Source organism: Nelumbo nucifera, chromosome 6, assembly GCF_055504915.1.
Source record: "Nelumbo nucifera cultivar China Antique chromosome 6, China Antique-T2T, whole genome shotgun sequence".
Classification (NCBI taxonomy): domain Eukaryota; kingdom Viridiplantae; phylum Streptophyta; class Magnoliopsida; order Proteales; family Nelumbonaceae; genus Nelumbo; species Nelumbo nucifera.
The window spans coordinates 60,959,916-60,985,189 of NC_142654.1; the positions used below are offsets into that span (position 1 = coordinate 60,959,916).

Sequence of the window (25,274 nt, forward strand, 5' to 3'; positions counted from 1 at the left end):
AAGCTATCAAAAATTTTAAAAACCATTTTTGACATAAATTGTTGATGGATCAAGGGATGTCAAAGATCATTCAGATCCACTTTATAGTTCTTTCCTATCATATAAATCATACACGCCAGTCTCTATGAATGACATGTTACCCAAATAGCTTTAACAAAGTTCTTTTTTTTTTTTGATAAATAAATAGCTTTACAAAGTTCAACCCACTTTAATAGAACAACTGCCATTAATAAAAAAGTATACCACTTATTCCTGTTTGAGTGCCACAAAGAGCAAAAATATGTTGGATATGTTCCTTTAGAAATGAGATGGTTAGTGGCAAAAATTTTGTCAAGATGGACAATCTACATGAAGAAGCAAATTTTAAAAGGGGCATCCTGGACCCATATAGGACTAATTAAATAAGTTATACATGAACCGTTGTTATCAAAGCTGACTTAGGGCAACTACTGAACAATAAACTGGATCAATATGATAAACCCCCCCCCCCCCCCCCCCCCCCCCCCCCCAATTCCTGCAATGTAACCACAACTTTGAAACTTGACTAACTTGGTTTTTAATTCAGGAAATTCATAAGTTTGTATAGAACTACAATACATTAATATATATATTGAAAACCCAAACGAATTTAGGGAAGCATGAATGCAGATGAGAGGCCAAATTTGAAAAACAAAATCAATGTACTCATAATCTGATGAGAAACATATATCATTAAAAGGGAACTGGTTAATTACACTCATGCATGTTGTGTAATATATGCTTAATATCAATGGCATGAAAACCCACACCCGGCAAATGGATATTGTCTAATTGATCCAATTTCAAATTTGACTAATTAGGTGGATTGCAGCTCAAGAAAATACTCAATTGGTTCATCATGCATGAACAACTTATCTAATTGAATGACCAATCTGGAAATGGCATGTGAATGAAATGGAAGAAGATTCTATGGAATAGGGTATTGATCAAGCATTCTAGTATTAGGAAACCAATACCACAGGTTCTTGAGATTACATGGACAATTTTTCAAAGAAAGTTTGCTCTCATTACAGTTCCTCTGATACTCATAAACAAGAAGCAATGATTAACCACGTGACCTTGTCTCAATGAAGGAGGAAACCTTCAATTTAAGCTCCTAACAAAATCATTTTCACAATTTTACAGTCTTCCAGACATTAGACAAATGGAGAAAAATACAGTGTCAGCATGTCTTAATTCCATTACTTAATAGATCAGATCCAAAGAAACTAAATTCATTTTGATATTCAAAAGATTAAAAAAAAAGAAAAAAAAAAGAAACAGGACAGAGTGGCTTCTTTCTATTTTGATGAATGACAAAATAAGTTTAAGTGGAAAATTTTAACAATGCATATGACACGCAATATTGAAGAAGAATAGAATCAAATAGTACACAAGGAGATTCAATCTTATACTAAAAACAGAATGGATATACAAGAAACATAATCAAATAGTCCTTGGTAGTCATGGTATCCAGATATCCCAGATATCTGGATATCCCATTACTTAAGAGAAGATAACAGGTACCAGTATAAAGTTCCATTGGGGTTTCTCATTCTTCTATAAGAAAAAGCTGAAAGAGGTATTCTATTGGTCCAAAGCTTCACTGTGAACGAAAGAAAAATAGCCTCCCATACATCAAGAGTTCAGGCACTGAACTTATAAGTTATAACAGCGAAAAAAAAAAAAAAACTCTCTGAAGGACATTGTCTCCTGTTTTATAATTACACATCAGTGGTTCAGCTTGAGTTGCTTCCTTGATTCTCATTGTTCAAGGTAGATGAATCTGCAGCACCATTACCTTTCGTGCAATCAGTCTCAAGCAATTTACCATCCTTGGGTACCAGGCAAGGGATCCCATCAACGATCTATAAAGCAAAACTAACGGGATCAAACTATAATACGCAAATAAGTCCCATAACTCGTAATACCAAAATATTGTAAAAAACACAGCACCCATTCTAGAATGCCTCACTCCTGAGTTTTGGTTCAGTGCCAAATGAGAGAAATAAAAATCAGACAATGATCTCCAACCAAAAAGGCAAAAACAGGACTTAAATTAGCTTTAACAATAGCAACAGTTTCGAAATTCGAACAGATAATATCTAAAGTTCTTAAAATCGAAATAGAAAAAAAAAAAAAAGATTGAGGCATGAGAAGAGAGCGCTTACAGGATAGGAAACGCCCAAATCGTCACAGACAAGAGAACCCGAATCCTCGTTCACCCTGTTTAAATGGCAGACCAGATTTTTCTGGGCGCTTAGGGCAAAAGGGAGACGGACAAAGAGAAGATAATCTTGAGCAATTAATTAAACAACATATACCTCAAGGGTTGCTTGGAGAGTGGGCAGACAAGAATTTCCATGAGAGTCTTATTGATGCCGGCACCAGCATTCTTGAGGAGGGCTCTGCTTGTTCTCACCATTTACTCTCACTTTTCACAGTGCCTGCTTTTCCACCTCTTTAATGGCTTCAAGCCTTCGACTTCTCTGCTTGTTCTTCGTTGGTGGCAAACTGGCAATATCCGGCTACAAGGGTCAGGGCCTCAGGGGCCTGGCCCAGCTCAGACCGGGCCTATTTCTACCCAGAGTTCCCCGATGGGCCAGGCCCTAATTAAAGTGTTCAAATCAATGTTTTAACTTTTAAACACCAAGCCGGAACCGTTGGCCACCGGTTTTCAGGTCAATAGTTCGACCGTCCGAATGGATGGCCAGTTCCAATTAAAATGTAAAAAATAATTAAAATAAAAATGGTCAACTGTTGCCCGGGTCGAATGGGTCAATGACTCAACCATCCAGATTACTGGGTCATTGATCAAGTCAATAATTTTTAGCAGTAAAATGAAATTGGTTTTTTGGACGGTTTTCGGGCTAAATGGTCCAACCATCCAAATCAACAACGATTTGAAAACTATGGTTCAAATTATGAGAGGGTCCAAAACTCCAAATTGTGCCCGGTTTGTATTGCATATCTAAATACATGCAATATAGGATTAGGAGGTAAAGTATACATATAAAAACATAAACAATATAAATTCCAGCAATCCAAATGATGAAGATTAGTATTTTCAACCTGCCATCAAACCAGTTTGATTTGTTACCTGGTCAGTTAACTTTTATCTGCTGTACAACAAATATTTATGTACAAAAAGTTATTGACTTGATCAACGATTTGATGTCCTCTACAATTGATCTATTTAACATGATCAATGGGTCATGATCTATTCGAGTTTGGCTCATGAAAGACTTGATTTGATTCGATCTAAATCAAGTTTCAAGTAGAATTCAAGCCCAATAAAACTTGACTCGTGAGGTTTGTAAGTCTAATCTAACTTTTATATATATACATACATACATATAAATAAAAAATAAAAATGTTATATATAATATTTTTATTTTTTAAATTTTTTATATGTATACTTTTTATTTTTATATAATGTATTGGCAAGCCGAGCTTGCATAGCTAGATATTCAGCTCGGCTTGGCTCGATTTGAATCCACCCTTAGATAAAAAATATGATATTAGAGATACGTCTTAATTTTTCTACAATCTCAATATTTTTCTATAATTTATTTCCATTTTAACCCAAATGATTGAATTGCTATTCATCATTTAAATGAAAGAGTGGTTTTATTGTTGAGTTAGTTTTACAAATACTGATTTTATCTAATTTGATATCTATCTTGAATGATGCATCTTATCAACCCAACTACCTAAGATTTTTTTTTTTTTTTTTTTTTTTGTAAATGATGAACTAAAATTCAATAAAATAAAGAGAGTTTAGGCTAATACAATGCAAGAACTCTAACCACCAAGGCAACATAAATAAAGGAACTGAGTTTCTCCACACACCCCTAGTGGGCAGGAAGAACTAGCTAACCAATGAGAAACCAAATTTAGACTTATTTTAATAAAAACAAAAAGCACAATAATCAAAAGAGGCATCTAACGACCAAATATCAAGCATTATACCCCTCAGTTCAAAATCAACAGCATTAATCCTCCTCTTTAACTGGTCAATCTGATCAACTCTTGATGATAGCCAAATGAAGCCCTGACATATTCACACATGATTCTACTGCAATAAAACTATTACAAGCACGATCACACCTCGCAACCAGTAAAGACCTTCTTAAAAAAACAAAATAAAATAAAAAAACATTCACAAAAAATTAAAAAAAAAAACTTTGGAAAGGACCCCAAAGAAGAACAATGATTAGGGCCTAATCTGACGATAATAATCCAACACATCATTAGGAGTAGATACGATTTGCTCATGAATATTGTTGATGCTCGGATTGGCCGAGGGATCAACATGGTAAATTTTCTCCTAAGCCGAGGTGGTCAGCCAAGGTGTCCGAAGTGTGAGGTGTTCGAGGATGGAGGGTCAAATCCTGTGAGGAGAACAGTGTTAGAGACCTCGGGTGAGAACCTGAGATAAGGACTCTGACGATCAAGTCAGTACGTTTGTGCGAAGTGGCTGAGGCCTGAGGTATGAAAAGACTCAAACTGTGGGGAGGACAAGGAATTTCAAGGATAGCTCAGGAGTCTTTTGTTCTAGATCCCTTACCTTGGTGGTGGCACCTCCTATTTATACTTGAGGCCGCCAAGTCATGGCAGATCTCAAGCGGTTGAGATGAAGTCCGTATGCAAGGAGCACGACCATCTAAGGCTGCCAGGTGAGGCAACGAAATTGGTCCCACGAGACCCACCGAGCTTGTCCCTGAGTGCGCCCTGATTGGCCCCGCAAAGTCCATCGAGCTCGACTCTGCCTGTGCTTTGATTGGCTTCACCCTGCGACACACTAACAGACACGTATAGGCCCACCATTGGGCTAGCCGAATGCGCCTAGATCAAATAATATTATTTCTAAACTTCCAAATTGCCCATAAATAATAGAGCAATGGAAGTAAAAAGCTCAATTAGCTCCACCTTATAAAGGTTTGTCCATCATAAGCAAAAAAAGTACCCAAGGATCAAGGGCATCAAAGTGGTCCCTTAAGATCATTGAAGTCATACCATGAAATAATATGGGTTGTCCAAAGTCCATATAATGAAACCTAACAGAATAATATAATAGAGACAAAGGAGACTATAAAAAAGGCTTCAACTCTCAAAATACATTGCCATGTAGGGATCCAAACTTAGGTCCATAGAATTACTTAATAAAAACACTAATAGGACAAATAGCTTGCCTTGCCCTAAGCCCGATATTAGTTGTCCACACTAACCTGTCCATAGAATTACTTAGCTTCACATTTGAGCTTATGACAAGAAGTTTAATGTCATCATCAACATTTAGGTTATCAAAGAACTAGGTCCCATCCATGTTAAGGACCTCATTTAAAATGAAATTTGTGACCTCGACATTGCTAGTATCATGGATAAGTAAACCATGAACTGAGCAATTGTGAAACCACAAAGTATGGTTTTTAAAACCGAACCGGTCAGGGGTCTGGTTATCGGGTCGAACAGTCAGCCCATTTACAAAAAAAATAAAAAAACAGTCAAAACTGTTTGAACGGTTAACTATCCGGTTCAATGATTTGCTGACCACAATCAACATTTTTTTGAGAAAATCTGGTTTTGGGGGGAAACAGAACCAGTCACCGGTTTCCGGTTTTTCCAATCCGACCGTCCGGTCCGGTCCGGTTTTAAAAACCATGCCACAAAGAGATTTTGCCACATCCCACCAGCCATCTACTGTAGTTAATAGTTAGATGCTTCACCTTAAAAATCTCCTTCCAAAATCTTGAGCTAGCTGTGCTCAAAGAAGAGAGCTAGAAAAAATGAACCTAGGTATCTCGACGTGAAAAATGAGCCGAAAGAGAGTCAATTTTTTATTAATTTGAAGCATGATTTGATTCTAAAAGCTTTCATCACATCAAATAAAGAGCGAATGTCCCAACAATTCTTGTCACCAATGAATCTTAAAGCTCCTTGTTCTAAGGAAATGGTTGAAGATAAAATTAACTTAAACCTTGCAGTCAAAATTTTGTAACAGAAGCTACAAAGACTTATAGGCTTGTAATCAGAAAAATGTTGTGGGCTTTCTACCTTAGGGATTAAGACAATAAAGGTAGAGGTGTAGTACCTGGGAAGAGATTAAATCGTGATGAATCTCTCTTTAATTGCTGAGCAAACATCAAAGCCAACAATGTCCCAACAGTTCATGAAGGAAAAACCATCAAAACCATCACTGCCTAGAGCTGAATCACCACTCATGCTAAATACCATGCCCTTAATTTCATCCAAACTCGGAGGTTGTAACAAGCTAAAAGCTTGGTTATCATCTTCAAACCAACTGAGGGATACACTGCAATAAGTAGTCTTGATCCACAATTGTCTCTTTAGATTATAGGCCCTTAAAGAATTGTTCGGCTTGGGCTTTTGTAAATTCACATCTTCTATCACAACACCATTAATTTGCATTTTTCTAATGACAATAAAATAAAGTGTCTCGTTGTCTTTACAGAGGAATGAAAAATTTTTGAATTTTTGTCACCCTCCCTAAGCCATTTTCCCTGGATTGATTTTTGGAAAAAGAAGATCTCCTCTTGCAAAAGGGTTTGATTGAGTGTTAGTAGCATTAATTAAATCTTGTTGATTGGAAAAATTGTCTTCAAAAGCAACGATGTTAGAGTTGAGACCAAATCAGCCCCCCACAATGTCCCACAGCACATCTTCCAATGATAATCCCAAAAATGATGATGTCATCATCGGGAGATGTTCCCAATACATGGCGGGGATGTTGTTGGGGGCTGATTTGAACTCCTTAGAGTTACAACTCTTAAGCCTTTGTTTCAAAATCCTTAGAAGATAACACAAATAACGAGTTTCCATCAATATGATTTGCCTAAACCTCTTTGACTGTATTTTGGAACTCAGGATGACTAACCCACATATGTTGGAATTTGAAAGGCTTGGGTCCATTTTTATTAACATTGTCAAAAGAAATTAAGAAGAATGGGTGCATGATCAGAAGTAGATCGATTTAGTATATGTTTGGCATCGGTGTTGCATATGCAGCACTAGAAAACAATGCCTTTCCTTTTGTTTGGAATTGTTGCTGCCAGGTAGGACGTTTCTTGGAGCAACAATAACTTTTTCTGTTTGGTACCAATGCTCTAGGAAATGGTTTTTGCACTTCTACCCATTATCCAGTGCCACATCACTGTCCTGTTGGCAGCAATGAGTTGTAGCTCCAGGAAACACCAAATTTGGTGTTGCTCCAAGCCATGCCTTCCCGATTTCTAAGGCGTGGCTTAGAGCACCGTTTTCTATGGAAAAAACGGTTTCAAACAGATGGTTGTTTCTTGGAGCACCATTTTTCCTACGTAACGTTGATGTGGTGTCATTTTCTAGAGCAATAGCAATGGTTCCAAATAGACACTTAGGTGTTCCACCAAGGGATTTTCAAACTAATTAAGCCAAAGAATATTCACCATAATACGATCTAACCTAGCCCAAGAAAGAGCCATTAGACCAAGTAAAACTTTACCATTGAAAGCCAAGGTCAATGAGGCCAAGGGCCATTAGACCAACCCAAAAATAAAATAAGTCATCAAATTATGCATAAAATCTAGACATCCGTATTTATAATGGAAGAGGAGTGTGTGGAGGCCAAGGGTCTCTCACCACAGGCCCCTCAAAGGGAGTCTCCCCTTCTCTCCTTCACACATGTGAACTATTAAAAATAAGAATTTACCAAAAAAAAAAACAAAAATTTTAAATTAACTATCTTAATCTCCATCATAAGGTCTCATAAATCTCAATGTACAAATATGTTTCCTCATAAAAAACCCTCTTATTTCTTAATTTTCTATATTAGAATCTATTATTACTCTTCTATAATAAAATCATTCTTAATTCTCTCCCCCTCCATTCTCTCTCTCTTCAATAGTCGATGTTTGTAACATCCACCCTATTAAATCCCTTATTTCCTATTAAACTATCAAACATTTGCATGGGGTTAAATAGAAATTTGGTTAGGTTTGGGTTGGTAAATTTAGGTTTTGACATTAGTCTGGTTCTACATCAAGGCCCATGTTCGAAGTTGGTCTAGGATTGGCCTTTAACCCCACCCACCCACCCACCCAACCCATCTAATTTATACCTGTCTTTTTTTAGAAAGGGTCAAAAGAGTTCTAAAGATATTTACTACTGAATAAGGAATTTAATGGGAATTAAGAATGATTTTATTAGAGGAGAGTAATGACAGATTTTAATATAGAAAACTAAGACATAAGAGGGCTTTTATTAAAAGACATGTTTGTGCATTATGATTTATTAAACTTTTTGGTACGAAATCAAGATAGTTGATGTAAAGTTTTAATTTTATTTTGGTAAATTCTTTATTTTTAATAGTTCACATGCATGAAGGAGAGAAGGGGAGACTTCATGTGAGGCCTATGGTGAAAGAACCTTGCCTTCTACACACTCTTTCTATTATGTACTAGAGAATTGCCACCCCATACTAAGTACATGGTCGACATTCTGATCAATTTTGTTGGACACCAATTATCTATATTGTAAATTTAGGTTGATATTTTATTTGACATTTTTTTGCATGGTTTTCAAAATCGGATCGGACTGGATGGTCGGACCGGAAAATCGGGAATCAATCAGGTGATCGGTTTCGGTTTTCCCCAAAACCGAGATTTCTTCAAAAACCGTTGATTTTGGTCAGCAAACCGCTGACCCGAGTGGTTAACCTTTCAAATGGTTTTGACCATTTTTTGTTTTTTAATTTTTTTTATTTTTTTTTTGTCAAAATGGGCCAACCGTTCAACCTAGTAACTGGACCCCTGACTGATTCAATCTCCAGGTCAGTTTTAAAAACCATGTTTTTTTGATACATAGACTTGTTATTTAATTAAAGAGATTAAATCAAATTTTATTTGAAAACAATAACCCATATCTTATGGATTTTACATCATTTGAAATGAATTTTTTAGTGGAGTTAACTACCACTACCACTGACCTTTTGTTGTGTACCCCATGAAAAAACAACTGTGGTCACTGACTTTTTTAAGAGTAAAAAATAACCATTTTTTGATACTCTTATTAAAAAAATATAATACCACTTGTCTATAGATAAATTCCTATTCAATCTCAAATATCAATGAATCAAATTTGGGTCTACCTATCATCCATTTTAAGCCCCACCCCAAACAATAAAGTCTTCTTCATGTTTCCATCAATACTCCATGCACATTTTGTTAAAAATGTAATGATGTAACCATATCAAATTAAATCATTCATGATGTGCCCGTATCATTTTTGTATCAAAAGTCAAACCATTTTAACCATAACATCATAACGGGATGTAAAATCAATGGGCAAAAAAAATAGAAATTATAAATTTTAATAATTAGTATTTATTATCATAATTAATAATTATTATACCATCCTACATACTCTACCATAAATTAATCATTCAACTTATGGTGGACCACTCGTTTTGTATACCTTATTAAACACTAAAAGCCTTTTTTATTGAAATTTACGCCAATACAGTATATTAGTGAGGGGTAGGACCATAAGCATATATTGGTTATTATGGTTAATATACAAGATTGTCTGACTTTGACATTAGCAGATTATTTTTCATAATACTCTCTACATTAAGAATTGATATGAAATTGTCAATAAAATAATAATTTGGATAAAACTTTTCTAATTTACTAAAACTGTGTTCAATTTATAAGCGCCCAGGATTACCATATATTAATAAATTTCATTTCACGAGCACCCAAGACCATTGTTGTCATTGCAGCAGTTGGAGTTTATAGCATTAATTAGGAAAACAAAAAGAGCTATGTTTGGACAACATTGCTTTAATAGATATTGATTTGGGATTAAGTAAAAGCAATAACTATTGGAGAGAGAGAGAGAGCTCTTATTGGAAAGAGTAATTAATATAAGAGTTTTTTTTTTATTCGGACATCTTTTATATGTTTGGTCATTTAATTTAAAAATAACTAACCACATGTGAGAAATGAGAGGAGGCTGTTTGTGTGAGCTTTGTGGCAAGAGGACCAACCCTACTAAAACATGGGTAGGGTTAAGGGCCAACCCTAGACCAATCTTGAACATGGCATTGGTTTCGAACCAAACTGATGTTAAAACCTAAATTTATCCACCCAAATCTAACTAAAATTCTATTGAGCCAATGCATGTGCATGTACTTACTTGCTATAAATTGTTAAAACCTCCCTTGAAGTTTTTGGTTGTTGCTGAAACCTTTTCTAAAGTTTTGTAATTGCAATCACCTCTCCCAAACTTTCTGACATAATTGCAAGTAGACCCCTTTTATTAGAATCCTCTAACAAGAGGCATAAAAATGTTCAAAATACCCACACAATTACTATTGAGGTTGGTTTGTATAGAACAAATAATACAACTTTTATAAACAACAAAAAATAGAGAATTTAAAGTTGTAGCATTACCTTTGAGCGATTGATACGAAGGCCAAATTTGAAAAATAAATCAATTTTAGAAGAGATTGTAAGGGTTTGGGTTATGAAGAGAAAATTTGGAAAACAAATATTTTGATCAAAAGTAATTGCATGGGTATTTTGGACATTTTCATGTCTCTTGTTAGAGGATTCCAACAAATAAGAATGGCAACAGGTCAAGTTCGGAGAGGGTTTGGTAAATTCTAAACCTTATACCTCCCTAAACCTCCAAACTTGTACCTGCCCCAAAACTCGTAGTGGGTTGGATTTTGATAATCAAACCCTCCCCGCACATAAAAACACAAAACCCTCCCTAACACTACCCTCCGCACATTCATGGGTAGGGCAAATTGGGTTTAGAATCCGCATCTAATTTTCTATTATTTCTTGTTATATGAAAGCAATAAAGAAGTAAAATAACACAAAAAAATAACAAAATTTTTAATTATTTGATTAAAATGTATAAAAAATACATAAACTATCAATTATCTTTTACATAAAATTCAAAATATTATTAAATTCAACACCTAATATATAAAATTTATATGCTTTCAAACAATATCTAGGTCACAAAGGGTTAGATTTAGCCTAATATCATACCTATCTATACCCTATGGGTTATAAAATCCCAAAACCCATCCTTCAAGCAAAAAAACCTGTCCCATTGGAAATCTGAATTGCCAACCAGATAGAGTAAAAATTGTCATCCCTACTATAAAAAGGGCCTACTTGCAACTGAATCAAACATCAGGGGAGGTTTCAGCAACAGTCAAACTTTAGGGAGATTTTAGCAGTTTATCCTATTAATTTAATAAGGACTGTCCCGTCCAAAATCCAAATAATATAAGAAACAAACAACAAAATAGAGGTAGGGGCGGAAAAAGGCATCTAACATTTGGAAAAACATATTTCCGTTGCCGGGAATCGAACCCGGGTCTCCTGGGTGAAAGCCAGATATCCTAACCGCTGGACGACAACGGAATTGTGATTTGAATTTACCCCCAAATATATATAAGTTTAACTTTTCTCCTAAATCCTAAGTCCCCACATCAGTTTCTCACAGTTTTTTGACGTTTCTAGGATTTAGAGGAAGGGTATGAAGATGAAGTTTCAGAATTACCAATCAGATCCTCCATGAATTTTAATGAATAGCAGTTTTCTTTGAAAAGAATGAATACTAGTTGATTGGTTATCACTCATCAGTTTGGAAGGTGGACTTGCATTAGGGTAGAGTTATATTGGGGAGCACATACTAAGAGATAGATTGTTGGTGAATTGTGTGGGTTGGGGGAGACATTCGCATTTTCTCCTTTCAGCAGTATATCATTACTTAATCCTCTTTTATTTTTTATTTTTTGGTAAACGTTGACCGTCTTACGAAGTTACGATGTGTTTTGTTTTGCCTTCTTTTTAGCTCACAGTCTAGCACTAAATAAACATCATAAACACAGTGCTGTTTTTTTCAGGTGGTTATTTGCATGGAAGTATGGAATTAGCTTCCTTTACCCTTGGTGTTGACGTAAAGGATGCGCTGGTCTCGCATTTTACAGGTATCAGAAAAAGTTTTAGAATTGAATGTGCTCTAAACTTAGTGTTTAACATTTTTGTTGGAATAGTATTCTAGTTTGTTTCTGTTGTTCCTTTGGGGGCGCTTCTTGAATCCCTCCCTATGTTGGGTTGTGCTATAATTTGCTTATGGTGCATCTGGGGTCTGAGGACAGAGAAGCCATTTATCTTCAATCAATGAACTTCATCTTGATTTTAGGTTTCAAGAAGTGTACATGGCATTCAAGAATTCGTTCTAGAAATGGTAAAAGGAGAAAATACGAAGTAACATGGGTTAATTCAACTCTAAAGTTCCAATTACAATCACTACTTTTAAGTGTTTGGATCTTCCTTTACAGACTCTAATTTAGACCAACAAACTGACCCAAAACAATTTTTAACTGCTTCAAAATTAAGACAAAACCTATAGGTAACCCATGGCTATAGCATGTTTGGGGAAGAAACAGGTGAGTTTAGGATGTAAAAAAAGTGAAATCTTGAAGGTGTTTGGCTAAGGGAGAAAACTAGTTTCTGGTGCATCCTTTAGGCTGTGTTTGGATTGAGGAAAACAGTGGAGAAAGGAAGGGAAAGGTAGGGAAAAATATAGGCTTCCTACCTTTCCCTACTTTTTCCCTCAAACCAAACACAGCCTTGGCAGTTCAAGAGAAAATTGAAGTAGCTCCATATTCTATGAAGTATGACAAGGAGAAGCAGAAGGTGCTTATGGTCATAACACACAAGACAAAAAGACAACTTCAGATCAAATTCTTATTCATTCAGCATCTTGAGTGAAGCCTTATGATATATTTATAAAGCTCTAAGCAGAAGGTGCTTACGGTCATAAAGCAAGTCAGTATCACTAACTTAATCTAAAGAAACCAGAAATTACTAAAATTTGTAAATCATTGACATGATATACTATAAATAGTTAAATACTAATCATAGGAATTAGCCACTTTCATTTTATTAATAATAGCAAGTTTCTAGAAAATTGAAACTTAAACCCACAACCACCTCTAATTTATTTATTTATTTTTTCAATTGAAGCTCCTACATTATAGGGGGAACAGTTGAAACTATATACAGGACATTATCATGATGTATTCTGGAACTAATGCAGGATTAACTCAATTCAGGCAGAGCTTCTATATATTCTTCAAGGGTTGTATTGTTATCTCTTTGAGATAAATATTCCATAAGATTGGAGGTAGAAGGTGATTCACAGGTGGTGATTAGGTGGATGAATTGAGAGGTAGAAGTTCCATAGGTGTTCCAACATGCATTCAGGAGTTTCTTGCCAGCAGTCTGAACACCTTGTTCAGATGGATTAGAAGATCTGCTGATACACTGGAAGATGAGCTTGCTAGAGAAATGATAAATTGGGTGGAACTGTATTCCTGGCATTCTCAGTTAGGCAATGAGTGAAGTTCCTGAACCAGGTGTCTCTCACTGTACTTATTGGTAGTCCATATTATATCCCTGTTGTACACCTTTGAATCAAACTAAGTTAAATTTTGATGCTTTCACCACAGGAGATCTGTATAGTTGATGTATTCAGGTCCTATTGTACAGGGGATTCATTTCAAGCAGAAATGTAGTCCATTCTCCAAGGCCCTATTAGTCAGGGGGATTCAACTTGAGCAGAATGATCACCCCTACATCTGCTGGTTGAGAGGTGGAGACTGGAGATGCAGGTCCTTGGTTTCTTCAGACCAAATCAGGGAGGTTAGAGCTTTAGTCTCGATTTTGGAGGCTACTATTTTCTGGGTCTCTGGTTCAGCAAGTAAGTTCACTGGCATTTCTAGCTAAAATGAGGCAATACTTAACAATGTTTTAAAAAATGGAGGTGTGACACGGAGCGTTCCACTACCTGGAGGCATGGGCACAGTTCAGAACGTAAGAGGTACAAGCCTCCCGAGTACAAGGAATTTATTTGGTGTAAGCCTCCCAGGCGTTCCACTACCTGGGTTTTCTTTTGCCCAGATTTACACCTTTATAATGCAAATATCTCAATATTGATTGCTTTTCCTCTGCTCCATTGGCAGAGTTTATTTGGTGAAAGTGAGGTACCTAATCTTCATTGTTCATCCTCTTTTTATGCAATAGAAATTGAACCTCTGATTCTTATATTAAGTTTTGAAAGTGGTTAACAAAAATATCTAGTAACATAAATATTCAATGATTGTAACCCTTATCATTGTCATTTACTATTACACTTTTTCATCTCCTTAACAGCTGATACCTGTATCATAAGAATCTACCATGGTCATGTTCTCGTACAATTAGAAGTGAGAGATATTTAAACAGGGCAAAAAACAAGAAAATATTTTCTGTGAACATTTGAGAACAGTTTCTCTAGGTCCGTTAAAAATTTATGATGTCACTCTACTTAACATTTTATTTATAATAATCTGCTAGATAATTTGTTGTAGTTGTTATTTTGTGCTATTCAGACATGTACAACCAAAGGGTATTAGGCATTATGAACTATATTCATGAGTGTGCTACATCATTAGGAACTGTTTCAAATGTTGCATTATTAGTTTATGTTCTTTGTAAGAAATAATGTGATTTTCAGGAGGATGAAAATGACAAGCTTATATTCAGTGATAAAAATAACATCAAAAGGCAATATATATATATATTTTTTTTTGAGATGACAGAGGTGGGAGTAATTATAAGGCTTGATCACAATAAGGGTTGCACATTGGATGTCTAAGATGGAGTCCAGTCTTCATATTCATGCATGTGGATGCAATTATAAGAGGCTGGCAAAGAGTGAGCTAGTAGCTAACTTTTCAGGGCCAGTATCGGGGGCAGAGCTATAAGGGTGGAGATTCTAGTTCCTTTGTGGGGCTTCATAGTGAAATACTACTTGTGCCAAACAGACTGAAAGGTGAAGGAGACTCTTATAGTATGATTTAATAGATGCAGAGCCATTAGGATAGCTTATTGTCACTTAGGCACTAGTAAACTAGCAACATGATGGATTGTTCAGATGCATACAAACTACAGAGGTCAGCCAACATCCTTGAAGATAGTATATCTAGAGGAGTAAAGAGTGAAATTCTTTACAATCCTGTTTTATTGGATTGAATGCTGAAAGTGGAATTCTCAATACATGGAAAAGAAATTTGGTGACTTTCATTTCTACACCATTGGAGTAACTGGGCAATCTTGACACACAGAGAGCTTCACTTTTAGTCTCTGGGTGCCTGTTGGTTTCTATGTTACCCAGATATGGCAAGGATATTGATGGACACATTGTCGATCTGAAATTAACAGTTAAACTTGAAGTATCCTGTATCTGACACGATATGGCACACTTGTACAGGTATCTAGATATCATAGGTTGATTATTTATTGTTTTCCATGACTAGTTTATTAAGGTCAAGAAAGTCATAAGATTTAATGAAAATGTTATTGACTACATTGGCTATATCTAGGTGTGGAATGTGAATGATATCGTTAATGATGTATAATGAATCCACCATATATTAATGATACTTGTTGGTTTCATTACTTGCTTGGCCGAGTCTTTCTACCATTAATCCACAGGAGGGGTTTAAAGTAGATCAATACAACCCTATTTTTGGGGTAAACCTCTTTAGTTCTTGATTCTAGACTCTGGCATCGGCCTGGACATGCACTTCTCTGACGATTCCATTGTACAAAGACATTCAATTCTAGACACAAAGAGCTTCACTTTTAGTCTCAGACCTGCAAGCTTGATTCAACATCTAAAAGCCGTATCTATAAATTTTACAAAGAAGGGCTTCACCCCTCAATGATATGGCAGGGGTTCTTCTCATCAAGAGTTAGAAGCATCCTCATGGCATTACAAATGCAGCTCAATGCATACTGAACCTTTATATTTGCTGTTGATAGGATCTGCTGGGTGTAGCCATGGCTGGACATGGAGGTTTAGTGAGCCTCCAGTGGACATTCATTTCATGAAGAAGAAACAAGGGAACAACAGAACTGTTAAAGTGTATTTTGGACCATAAAGAGACAAACTGGATTTTCGAAATAATGTCAGGTGCATGTAATGTCACATGCAAATGGATCATAATGGATGGCTAATGCACAGGCGTAATATTTGTCCAATGACATCACCTAACAGGGGAGGTCTGAGTCATTTCACAAGAGAGAGAGAGAGAGAGAGAGAGAGAGAGAGAGAGGAGATTTTGGTATTTGTCAGAAACCTCAAAGGAGGTTTTAGTATTTTTCTCAATTTTTAAGGATTATTCAAGGTCTAAAGAAGCAATCATAGAAAGCATTTCAGTTAAAGTGGCACATTGGATCAAAACTTTTAAGGCATTTAAACCATTCTCTTTGGATGATTTCTCCAAAACTGGTAATTAATGGAATCTTCCAAGGCTAGATCCATGGTCTCTTGGCAGTGGTGTCCGCCCAGCCCTAACCTTGTACACTAAATTTTGATGGATGGAGCTTGGGAAATTGAGGACAATCAGGTATAGGGTAGAGACGGCCAGTGATTTTTTTTAGCCATTTACTCCAGTCCTATAGGCCGTGGGAACTCAAGAGCTGAGTTATTTGTGGAACTTCAAGGAATGTGGTTGGCAACATCACTAGCATTAGAGTATTGATGGTGGAAGGTGATTTAAGGGTGGTGTTGTGCTGGTTAAAAGGAAAGAGAAGTATAGGATTGTGGCATTATTGGAACAACATGAAGGAGACAAGGTCAATGGCAAGGGAAATAGCATTTAAGTTCTATTGGACTCGGATCAGAAAACACCTTGGTGGATGCATTTATCTAAACAGTGTGTAAATAGGCTGCAACTATTATGGGGATTGTTGAGGCGTGAAAATGGGATGCATGGCATAATTGTGTATAAACAATTTTTTTTCTTCTCTATGTATTAAAAGTTAACAGTTACCAATGAAAAGAAGAATCACAAAAAATGTTAAGAGAAATAAGGAAGATGGATCTATGTGGCTTAGAGATTTTCTCAATTTATTCTTTAATAATAAAAAGATCAGGAATCAGTTTAAATTTTGATATTTATTTCGACAAAGGAGTTCCATGTATGATATTATCTAAGTGCTTACATATATTTATCTTAGTTTGCTTTTGGAACAACATGAAGATGTTTATATTTATTGTTCTACATTCTAAAATGCTGATTGTTGATGTACATGGTAAATAGTTCCAGTACATTTATTATGCCATTCTCTAACACTGTATTCTGTTGTTACCAGATTATACTGCAGTTTATAGAAGTAATTAGAAATGACCATTCAGGTATATCCTGTATGAGGGTAGTGCCTTGTCTCATCTCAAGAAGATGGGTATTTAATGGCTTCTAGGTTCATATTCATATTTGGTGATCGTTTGTGTTATCCTTCAATTCACTATTAATTTTTGTTGAATCTGATGTACTACGTTTGTGAAGAAAGGAGAAAAATGATATAAATCCTGTGAGAAGATAACCACATGAATTTGTATGGTTCATAGAAGACTGTGTAAAAACTGTTTCACTGTTCTTAAAAACCACATTATTGCTGAATTTCAATTTCGTATTTATAACTCCAACATATGGAGATACCCACTTTATGCTATGCTTCTGTTAACATAAGAGCTTTTTTCAGTGGTGACAGCATGCTAGAGAATAGAAAGAACCATTTTGCATTGATGTCAATTTTATTAATGAAATCCTTTTTGAACCAAATTCAAAGTTGTCTTATTCAACCATGCAAGCTGTTATCATATACTGTAAATCTGTTTGTATGTATGTCCTTTCAGAGAAGAAAATAGTACATTAAGCTCCTCTGTGAGCATTTAGTGCACAATTATTACATGACCTACGTTGACCAGATTGTTTGTGGAAGTGGAACCTGAAGATGGTGAGGACTGAGGAGATAGGGTTGGTTGCAATGGGCAGAAAATTTGTTGCAAAATCAGTGTAAGGATTGAAGCTCAGAGGTCCAGGAGCTTGTCCTTGCCTCCCTGGTCCTGTCACAAGTCAGTTTAGAGATGAAACTGTTACCTCTACAGCCACAGGGTGTTTATTGAGCAAACTGCAACCAGGACTCCAGACCCGTGAGACAAAAGCATGCTTTGCTTTGCTTGAATTAACTGATTTTAGTTGTGTCATGTACTTACAAGTGCAATCACTCGGCAGCTTGTTGGCTAAAGCAGGATACTGTTTGGCCAGGCCCTTGTGTACGTGCCAACCCCCAAATGTCGACTTGTATCCCTTTACTGCCACATTCTTTTGACATCTATGGGAAGGGGTTTGAACGTTTTGTTCTTCTTTTCTTTTTGGTACTACATATTAGACATTAAAGGGGGATGAAGGGGTGGGTACGAGGCAGGGTGCACGTGAGGCCTACCTTTAATTAAAAATAATAACATGATCACCTAAACTGAGTGGAAAGTGTTAAGGGCATAGGCCCATGGTTGTTTATTCCAAATGTACTCTTACCAACAGTTTTTCTTAAAGAAAACAAATTGACCAAATAGAGCAAAATAGAGTGGTTGCTCGTGTCTTAGAAAGGGCAAAAATGGTGTTTACATTTTTATTTTCTTTTGGTTAAATTTATTTGAATGGATGGTAGGGTCAAAACAGTTATTTTCTACTTTTATTTAATGGAATGTCAATTAAGTAAATTGATTGCAAACTATAGGGATGTTTTAGCAAAACATGAGCTATAGAGTAGATTTAGTAAATCCATGAAACTATAGGGAGTATTAGTAAATGACCATTATTAGGATACATGTAAGGCCCAAGTGATCATCTCAACCAATTTTTCGAACTGCCAATGACCTAGATTGTCGTACCATTTGGCCCAACAAACCGTTCAAGCAATTGATTCTATTTTATCCCAAACCTGATCTTTGGCCAAAAACCATCGAATTGGTCAGTGATCCACTGATTCTGGGTCAATTTTTAAGACCTTGATCTCAACTACTGGATCATTGGCCTTGGGCCCTCGGCAAGGGGTTGGAATTTGGAAACTTGAAAGTTATATTTATCTTATTGGTGAGAAGCTACATTTCTTTGGGAAACAACAATGCATAGATGATGTGTGAGTATGTTTTGTTTTATTAACGTGTTGTTTATAGAAGTCACAAAATGATGTAAAGTTGTAAAGTCGTTATATTGTTTTCCATGGAATTGAATTCACCATCTTTTATCTAAATGATAGAAAACTTGACCTCATTAAAACCTCGGTTGCTCCTGTATATTAGCAAATGAAATATCTCTAATTTCCCATCAATGGATTAGAAACTCCAAACCTCTTAATGACACAACAATATACGTGATATGTCTATTACCAATCATCAGAATTTTAGATATAATTGTGGGAAACATTTCAAACCAGATTTCCTGCCCACTACTCTCTACCCGCATTCTACCGACTGAATTGCAGCCGCACATCGCTATCTTGTATTGTGAGATGTGTATACAGTGTACTGTGGGTAGGGTAAGCTAGAGAAAGTGATTAAGAAATCTGGTTTCGAAACATTTTCCTTAACATGCAAGATGATGCAACTCAATTGCCACCCCAAGATTAAAAGAGGGGCCCAAACTGATTCAAGACGCTTATTAATTTCATCTTTTTTTTTCCAGCTTGTCTATGCCAAGCATCAAATACACGAGTTCAAATCAGCCCCCACAACGTTCCATGGCACATCCCCACCGTGTATTGGGAACATCTCCAGATGATAATATCAAGAATGATGATGTCATCATCGGGAGATGTTCCTAATACACGGCAGGGATGTGCTGTGAGGGGTTGATTCACTCTCCAAATACACAATTCTCTCAGGGAGGCATTCTGTACCATGGATGTTCTATGGATTGCTTAATTTGATTTTAAAACATGCTATACTCATTGAGGAATTCTTTTATTCTGTATTTGGTCTGAAAGAAAAGCTAGGGAAAGGAAGGGAAAAGGTGAAGCATAGTGTGGATTCAACTACACCACTGTATATTGGATGACAAATAATTTATTTATAACTTTGTTGATAGTACATCCATGGAAAAATTTAGGATACCAGAAAGACATGATACTAGGAAGGCTTTCACTAATCAAAATTCGTTGTGAATTCTGATTAAAACCAAGTGTGTTTTGTTCCGCGAGTGTTTTGTGATAGGCATTTATCAAAACGCTGCCATGTCAACGCCAAATTAACATTTTCTCATCATATTCATCCGTACATATTGATATTAGCAAAAGTAGGTTCGCCCGATACACCCATACCGACATATTAGCAAAACCGGTTCCCTTGAACCAGTTGTGAAAAAAAAATTAAAAAAAGTGTCAAAAGATGTATCGATTCACCCGATACACCCATACCGACATATTAGGCATATCGATATTTTAAACCTTGCACTCCACTCAACTCTCCCTTGATCACCAAAATATCATGAGATATAGTGGATGAAAATGGCCCCTTAAAACACCATCCCTTCTGCACTTGTAGAGATTTAGAAATGTTTGGTGAAGTTTTGGGTTAAACCCTAGAAACACAGGTATGAGAAGCTTTTAGATCAAGGATCAATCAATTGAAGGGATTTACCAAGGTGGGTACAAGTGCATCTTACGTCATTCCCCATATCAATAAGGGGGGTGGGAGGGGGAAACTGGATGGGCACCAAACAGAGAGCTGTCTAGTATGTGAATTATGAGACACATTACACAAGGAAAATTTGAAAACCTGGCACTCTTATATGACACTGACAATTGATGGATCATTTTCTAGTTTTTAAGAAAACCTCTATGATCACTCAAAAGATTAAAAAACTGAAAGGAAATTCAAATAAAAAATAACAATTGATCAGAAAAGAGAGATTTTTAATAGGCATACAATAACCACTGAAGACTTCCCACAATCGAAAAAAAGGGTTGGTCTCAGTCTCACATGTTTGGATTTCCAATTTTTCATTAGCCAGCCCTTAAAATATTTCTGAAAATCACAAGGAACAGAAAAACAAAAACGTAAAAAACAGTCCAGAAAGCAAACAAAGACCAATGAATGGCCTTGAGAGAGAGTAACCAGCTTTCAATCTTTTCAGACACGTACACTTTTAATCGTGTCTCCTTCACCTTTCCACTTTCCCATTGAAATATTCCATCTCTCTCTTTCCTTTCGAATGAACGACAAAGACAAACAAACTCATATAACCCAGTCCCTCTCCTTAATCCAACAGGGTCTCCCAAGTCGAGTACTGTTTTTATCATGGTTTTCAAAACTGGATCGGACCAGAAAAATCAGGAACTGATTAGGTGACCAGTTTCGTTTTTCCCAAAAACCAGATTTTCTCCCAAAACTGTTGATTTTGATCAATAAACCACTGAATCAAACAATTAATCATTCAAACGATTTTGACCATTTTTTATTTTTTTAAATATTTTGTTTTTTCTTATCATCTGAGCATTCAGTTCGAGCGATCAGACCGTTCGACTCAAAAACTGGACCCCTGACTGATTCAGTCTTCAGATCAGTTTTAAAAACCATGGTTTTTATTGAATCAATATTAATAGGCAGAGAGAGGCTACATAAATAAAATATTGGTAGCGTTTGACAAGTCTTTATGTGTGGCTTTTTGGTTTCTATAAATTTAGAAGACTTGATGCCATGGTTTAGAGTGCTAAAGTTAAAAATAAATGCTTAAAAACAAGTGTTTATTCAAATAATCACTTCACTTATTTGCATTTGACACCCAATTTTTTCAAGTATTTATTTAAAAATAAATAAATACTTATTTCATATTAAGCGCAATAAGCATTTGTAACGATTGTCCTTCATTTTCTTTCAAATTTTCGAAACTCTTATGAAAATATTTTTATGAAAGAATTCCTATAAAAACACTTTTATGAAAGTACTTTTATAGAAACGCTTCTATAAAAATATTTTTACAAAAATATTTTTATAGAAATCACTTTAATAAAACCACATTATAAAAATACTTTTATAAAAGCACATTTTACAAAAATGCTTTTATAGAATTCAACCAGATAATTTTATAAGCGTATTTTAAAATTCATTTCGGATAATTTTGATAGAAAAAAAGAAATTGAATAAGCGATTATTATATAAACACTTAAACTGTAAAATTAAGCTTAAAAAATAAGGGCTTATTTCCCAAATACCAATAATTGCTTAATTACTTAATGATCTTTTCTAATAATCTGGAACTTGGGTATACAGTCTACTCTTCCGTTTGGGTATATAATTTCCTTGGACTCTGCATACGTGGACCGACCGACATGAATTCTACATAGATTTTTTATGGTTTCAAAAAAGGGAAGGTACCCAAGAGACAATAAAGCAAAGTTCAACCCCCTCCGGGCCTCCCTCACAAGGTAAACAGTAGAAGAATTCCTACTACAGCCCACTACTCTCTCTCTCTCTCTTCACAAACAGAAAAGCTAATGCACGTACAAGCAGAAGCCTGTTCCTGAGGTTCACATCCTTGTTAAAGCTAGAGACCACATGTCAGATTCTTGTGCATCGTTATTTGTCTCTCCCACTGTGGGATTGGGCGGCACCAAACCAGTAATCTAATCAAGGAGCCAAGTTGCCGATGATTCAGCCGTGGACTCCCAAGTCATATTCAACAGAAACTAAAGTCTAGAACTGATGAAACACAGCAAGATGACCCACGAAAAAGAAGAAAACATCAATAACTTATAGCTGTTAATAATGGAAATGGAGAACGTAGGGAATGAGAGCAAAAAAGAAGAAACCAAGCATAAATTGTAGACTGTTTACAATTTCAACACCTCTCATTCTCTCTCTCTCTCTCCTCACCGCCACCATCTCCAATGCCAAGAAGAAATGCTTAAGATAGACAAAAGACAAGAAATGTAAAGCAAAAAAAATGGCCCACCAATGTTCCTGCCTGCTTGGGATTCAAATTTCAAAGCATCTTCCTTTTTTTTTTCTTTCCTTCATTGTGTTCTTTTCTAACAACCCTGACATTGATATTTCCCTCATAGAACAACTCTCTCTCTCTCTCTCTCTCTCTCCCCTGGATCTGATCCTGTACAAGAAATGAAAAAGAGTTGGAAAAAGGAGAGCCCTGATAAAAGGCTTTTCTCAAAATGGAGCCGTTGACGTTCTATACAGCGTGTGCTTTTTCGGAAGTTGAGCAGCTGCCGCTAAGTATAACTGTAAATGAACAAAGACCAATGGTCGATCAGATAAGAAGATAGAAAATCTGAGGAAAAAAGAAAGAAAGAAAAGCTCCTGATACAAGGTGATAGATTACCTCTTGTTGCTGTATTCTTAGCTTGGCATTCTCTTCCTTCAAATAAGCAACTTCCAGCTCCAACTCATTTGTATAAGCCTGTAATATTTTAGAGAAGAATCACTAAATAAGAAAATTAAATGAGAAACAAGTTTCTCTAGTTTCTCTTCTATTGAATTGTCTATACAGCTAGATTCTAAGGCTAAAGGAGGAGGGGGGTGGGTGGGGGAGAGAGAAAAAAGAGAGATGATTTCCTGTTTTCTGGCTCTAGACCGCGCAGCAGATTCTCGATTCTTGATCATGCGCTTATGCCGTCGGTCCCCGGAACTGTCATCAGATTCTGGAACCCTTTTCTTGCAAAAGGATGAAAACGCCGAGGATGGAGCAAAGGGATCGAAAGGAGTGTTCAAGGAAGAAAGGAAGAAGGGTGTAGCCGAATTGCCAGGCGTATATAATTGTGACTGTGACCTCAGAGGATCAGTGGTGTTTTCTAGGTAATGAAATTCTGGGCCTGAATTCAAGCTCAAGACGGTGGGCGGAGGTGGTGCTGGAGAACCAAAAACAGCGACATCTGAGGCGGTGGTGGGATCAACGGAGATAACGCTGCTGGTTGGTGGATCTTTGCTGAAGGGTCGAGCAAGGAAGTCCTGAAGGATCACACCGCGGAAGGCGGTGGCAGAGGAGGTGGTGGTGGTGCTCTTGGGAAGGAGTGGTTCTCTGGTGGCGTGGTGGTCACTGAGAGAAGTCGAAGCCAGGTTGATGTCTTTCCAGACTTGTTCCATGGTTTTTCTTCTTGGGGTTAGGAAGTGAGATTGGGGTGCAAAAGGAGAGGGAGAAGAAGACGAAGACGAGGATTTTGAGGATGAAGAAGAAACTCTTTTGCCGTTGAGATTGTTGGTTTCTTCCCCACCTGATGATGACCACATGGCGATGGTAGTGACTGGTGAGAGAGCTTCAGATTTCGGATGACAGATAAATACAATGAGAGAGACGGAGAGAGAAAGAAAATGAGTTGAGAGGTGTTTTATAGTATGGAGTCTCTGGACCATGAAGATTTGAGAGGAAGAGGTGATGATTTTCTTTTCTTTTTTTCTGTAAATTTTCAGTATTTTGGAGGGAAAATGGATTTTATTTTTTTTATTGGGACTTGGGAAGGGTGATGGACGACTGTTGTCCGATTGGTTTTGGGTTGATTTTGCCATGGACTCTCTCCATCGTCCATACTTTCGTAGCAGAAGGAATATAATGCTCGACCATACTGCAGTCCTGTCGTGCTGGACCGGTAAGGCAAGACCCGTACTTTTTTGGTGGGCTGTTCTTTTGGCGGGCCGTGCCGGCCTGCGGGTCAAGTCGGACCGTGATTTTCTCCCTTGAGCTTTGGGCCAGGCCAAACCAGACCACAGATCAAGTCAAGTTATAAGAGGTATATTATTTAAAAAAATTAAAAATAACAATAAAAGTTTTAAAGTAAATTAACAAAATAGACAAAAATTTATAAAAAATGTCTTAAAATTTTATTTTATATGAATTTTGATGTATATAATTGTTTATATATGTAACAATAAAATGAAATCGTAAAATAAAAATTAAAAATAAAATTTTATAGATTTTATATTATTATATAATAACCCCCCTACTTTTGGATCATCTTTTATATAAATTACTATATAATAATAATTCAATAATTTTATAAATTATAAAATTGGGTCGTGCTACGGGTCGGGCCGAGTCGATTTACACCTCTAAGAAGAACCATCCAACGCAAGAATATAGAGCCACATTACCAATATTATCACGTCTAGTTTAACAAGTTTATGGCATGGTTTTGTTTTCTACCATGAGAAAGAGCACCGGAGTGGAAGTGTTTCCACGAGCGTGAAGTTAAGGCCATGTTTGTTAACTGTTATGTGCCATATATTTCTAACTTTTGTCCATTCTAGATTAGAATGAGTAACGATGAATAATATTTAAGGGTCCATTTAGTTTCGTGGAATAGGTGCCTATAATCGGAATAGGAATGGCCCAT

General features: G+C 36.3%; 2 protein-coding genes, 1 long non-coding RNA gene and 1 other non-coding gene across 10 annotated transcripts; 1 reads left to right on the forward strand and 3 right to left on the reverse strand.

Annotated features, from left to right (window-relative positions):
- Positions 1–1,405: 1,405 nt before the first annotated feature.
- On the reverse strand, positions 1,406–2,568 carry LOC104604270 (Trm112p-like protein). Its single transcript, XM_010268547.2, has 3 exons — positions 2,343–2,568; positions 2,190–2,244; positions 1,406–1,886 (listed from the first exon to the last, which is right to left on the reverse strand). Exons 1-3 carry the CDS (start codon positions 2,441–2,443, stop codon positions 1,758–1,760), a joined length of 285 nt encoding a protein of 94 aa, XP_010266849.1. The 5' UTR covers positions 2,444–2,568; the 3' UTR covers positions 1,406–1,757.
- Positions 2,569–11,387: 8,819 nt separating this feature from the next.
- TRNAE-UUC (transfer RNA glutamic acid (anticodon UUC)) lies at positions 11,388–11,459 on the reverse strand. The gene has a single exon. It is a non-coding gene; the product is annotated as a tRNA-Glu (tRNA).
- A 74-nt stretch (positions 11,460–11,533) lies between these two features.
- LOC104604271 (uncharacterized) lies at positions 11,534–18,306 on the forward strand. Of its 6 annotated transcripts, XR_016077188.1 has the most exons (5): positions 11,534–11,836; positions 11,945–12,028; positions 13,144–13,462; positions 13,556–14,089; positions 17,247–18,306. It is a non-coding gene; the product is annotated as an uncharacterized LOC104604271 (long non-coding RNA). The 6 variants fall into 6 exon arrangements; XR_016077190.1 differs by having other exon boundaries at positions 13,144–13,484; positions 13,596–18,306; XR_016077189.1 differs by having other exon boundaries at positions 11,536–11,859; positions 13,556–18,306.
- A 4,043-nt stretch (positions 18,307–22,349) lies between these two features.
- On the reverse strand, positions 22,350–24,451 carry FD (Basic-leucine zipper (bZIP) transcription factor family protein). 2 transcript variants are annotated; one of them, XM_088890566.1, is made up of 3 exons: positions 23,502–24,449; positions 23,270–23,346; positions 22,576–23,169 (listed from the first exon to the last, which is right to left on the reverse strand). In XM_088890566.1, exons 1-3 carry the CDS (start codon positions 24,295–24,297, stop codon positions 23,098–23,100), a joined length of 945 nt encoding a protein of 314 aa, XP_088746692.1. In that variant the 5' UTR covers positions 24,298–24,449; the 3' UTR covers positions 22,576–23,097. The 2 variants fall into 2 exon arrangements, with proteins under 2 accessions (XP_010266850.2, XP_088746692.1); XM_010268548.3 differs by having other exon boundaries at positions 22,350–23,169; positions 23,270–24,451.
- Between the last annotated feature and the right edge of the window lie 823 nt (positions 24,452–25,274).

What these genes read in the sequence shown, in the direction of transcription:
- LOC104604270 (XM_010268547.2), bottom strand. Translation starts at nt 2,443, where the DNA reads ATGGTGAGAACAAGCAGAGCCCTCCTCAAGAATGCTGGTGCCGGCATC. An exon ending in CTCTCCAAGCAACCCTTGAG is followed by an intron (nt 2,245 to 2,342) that starts GTATATGTTGTT and finishes CCATTTAAACAG; the next exon opens with GGTGAACGAGGATTCGGGTT. An exon ending in ATTTGGGCGTTTCCTATCCT is followed by an intron (nt 1,887 to 2,189) that starts GTAAGCGCTCTC and finishes TTTGCTTTATAG; the next exon opens with ATCGTTGATGGGATCCCTTG.
- FD (XM_010268548.3), bottom strand. Translation starts at nt 24,450, where the DNA reads ATGGCAAAATCAACCCAAAACCAATCGGACAACAGTCGTCCATCACCC.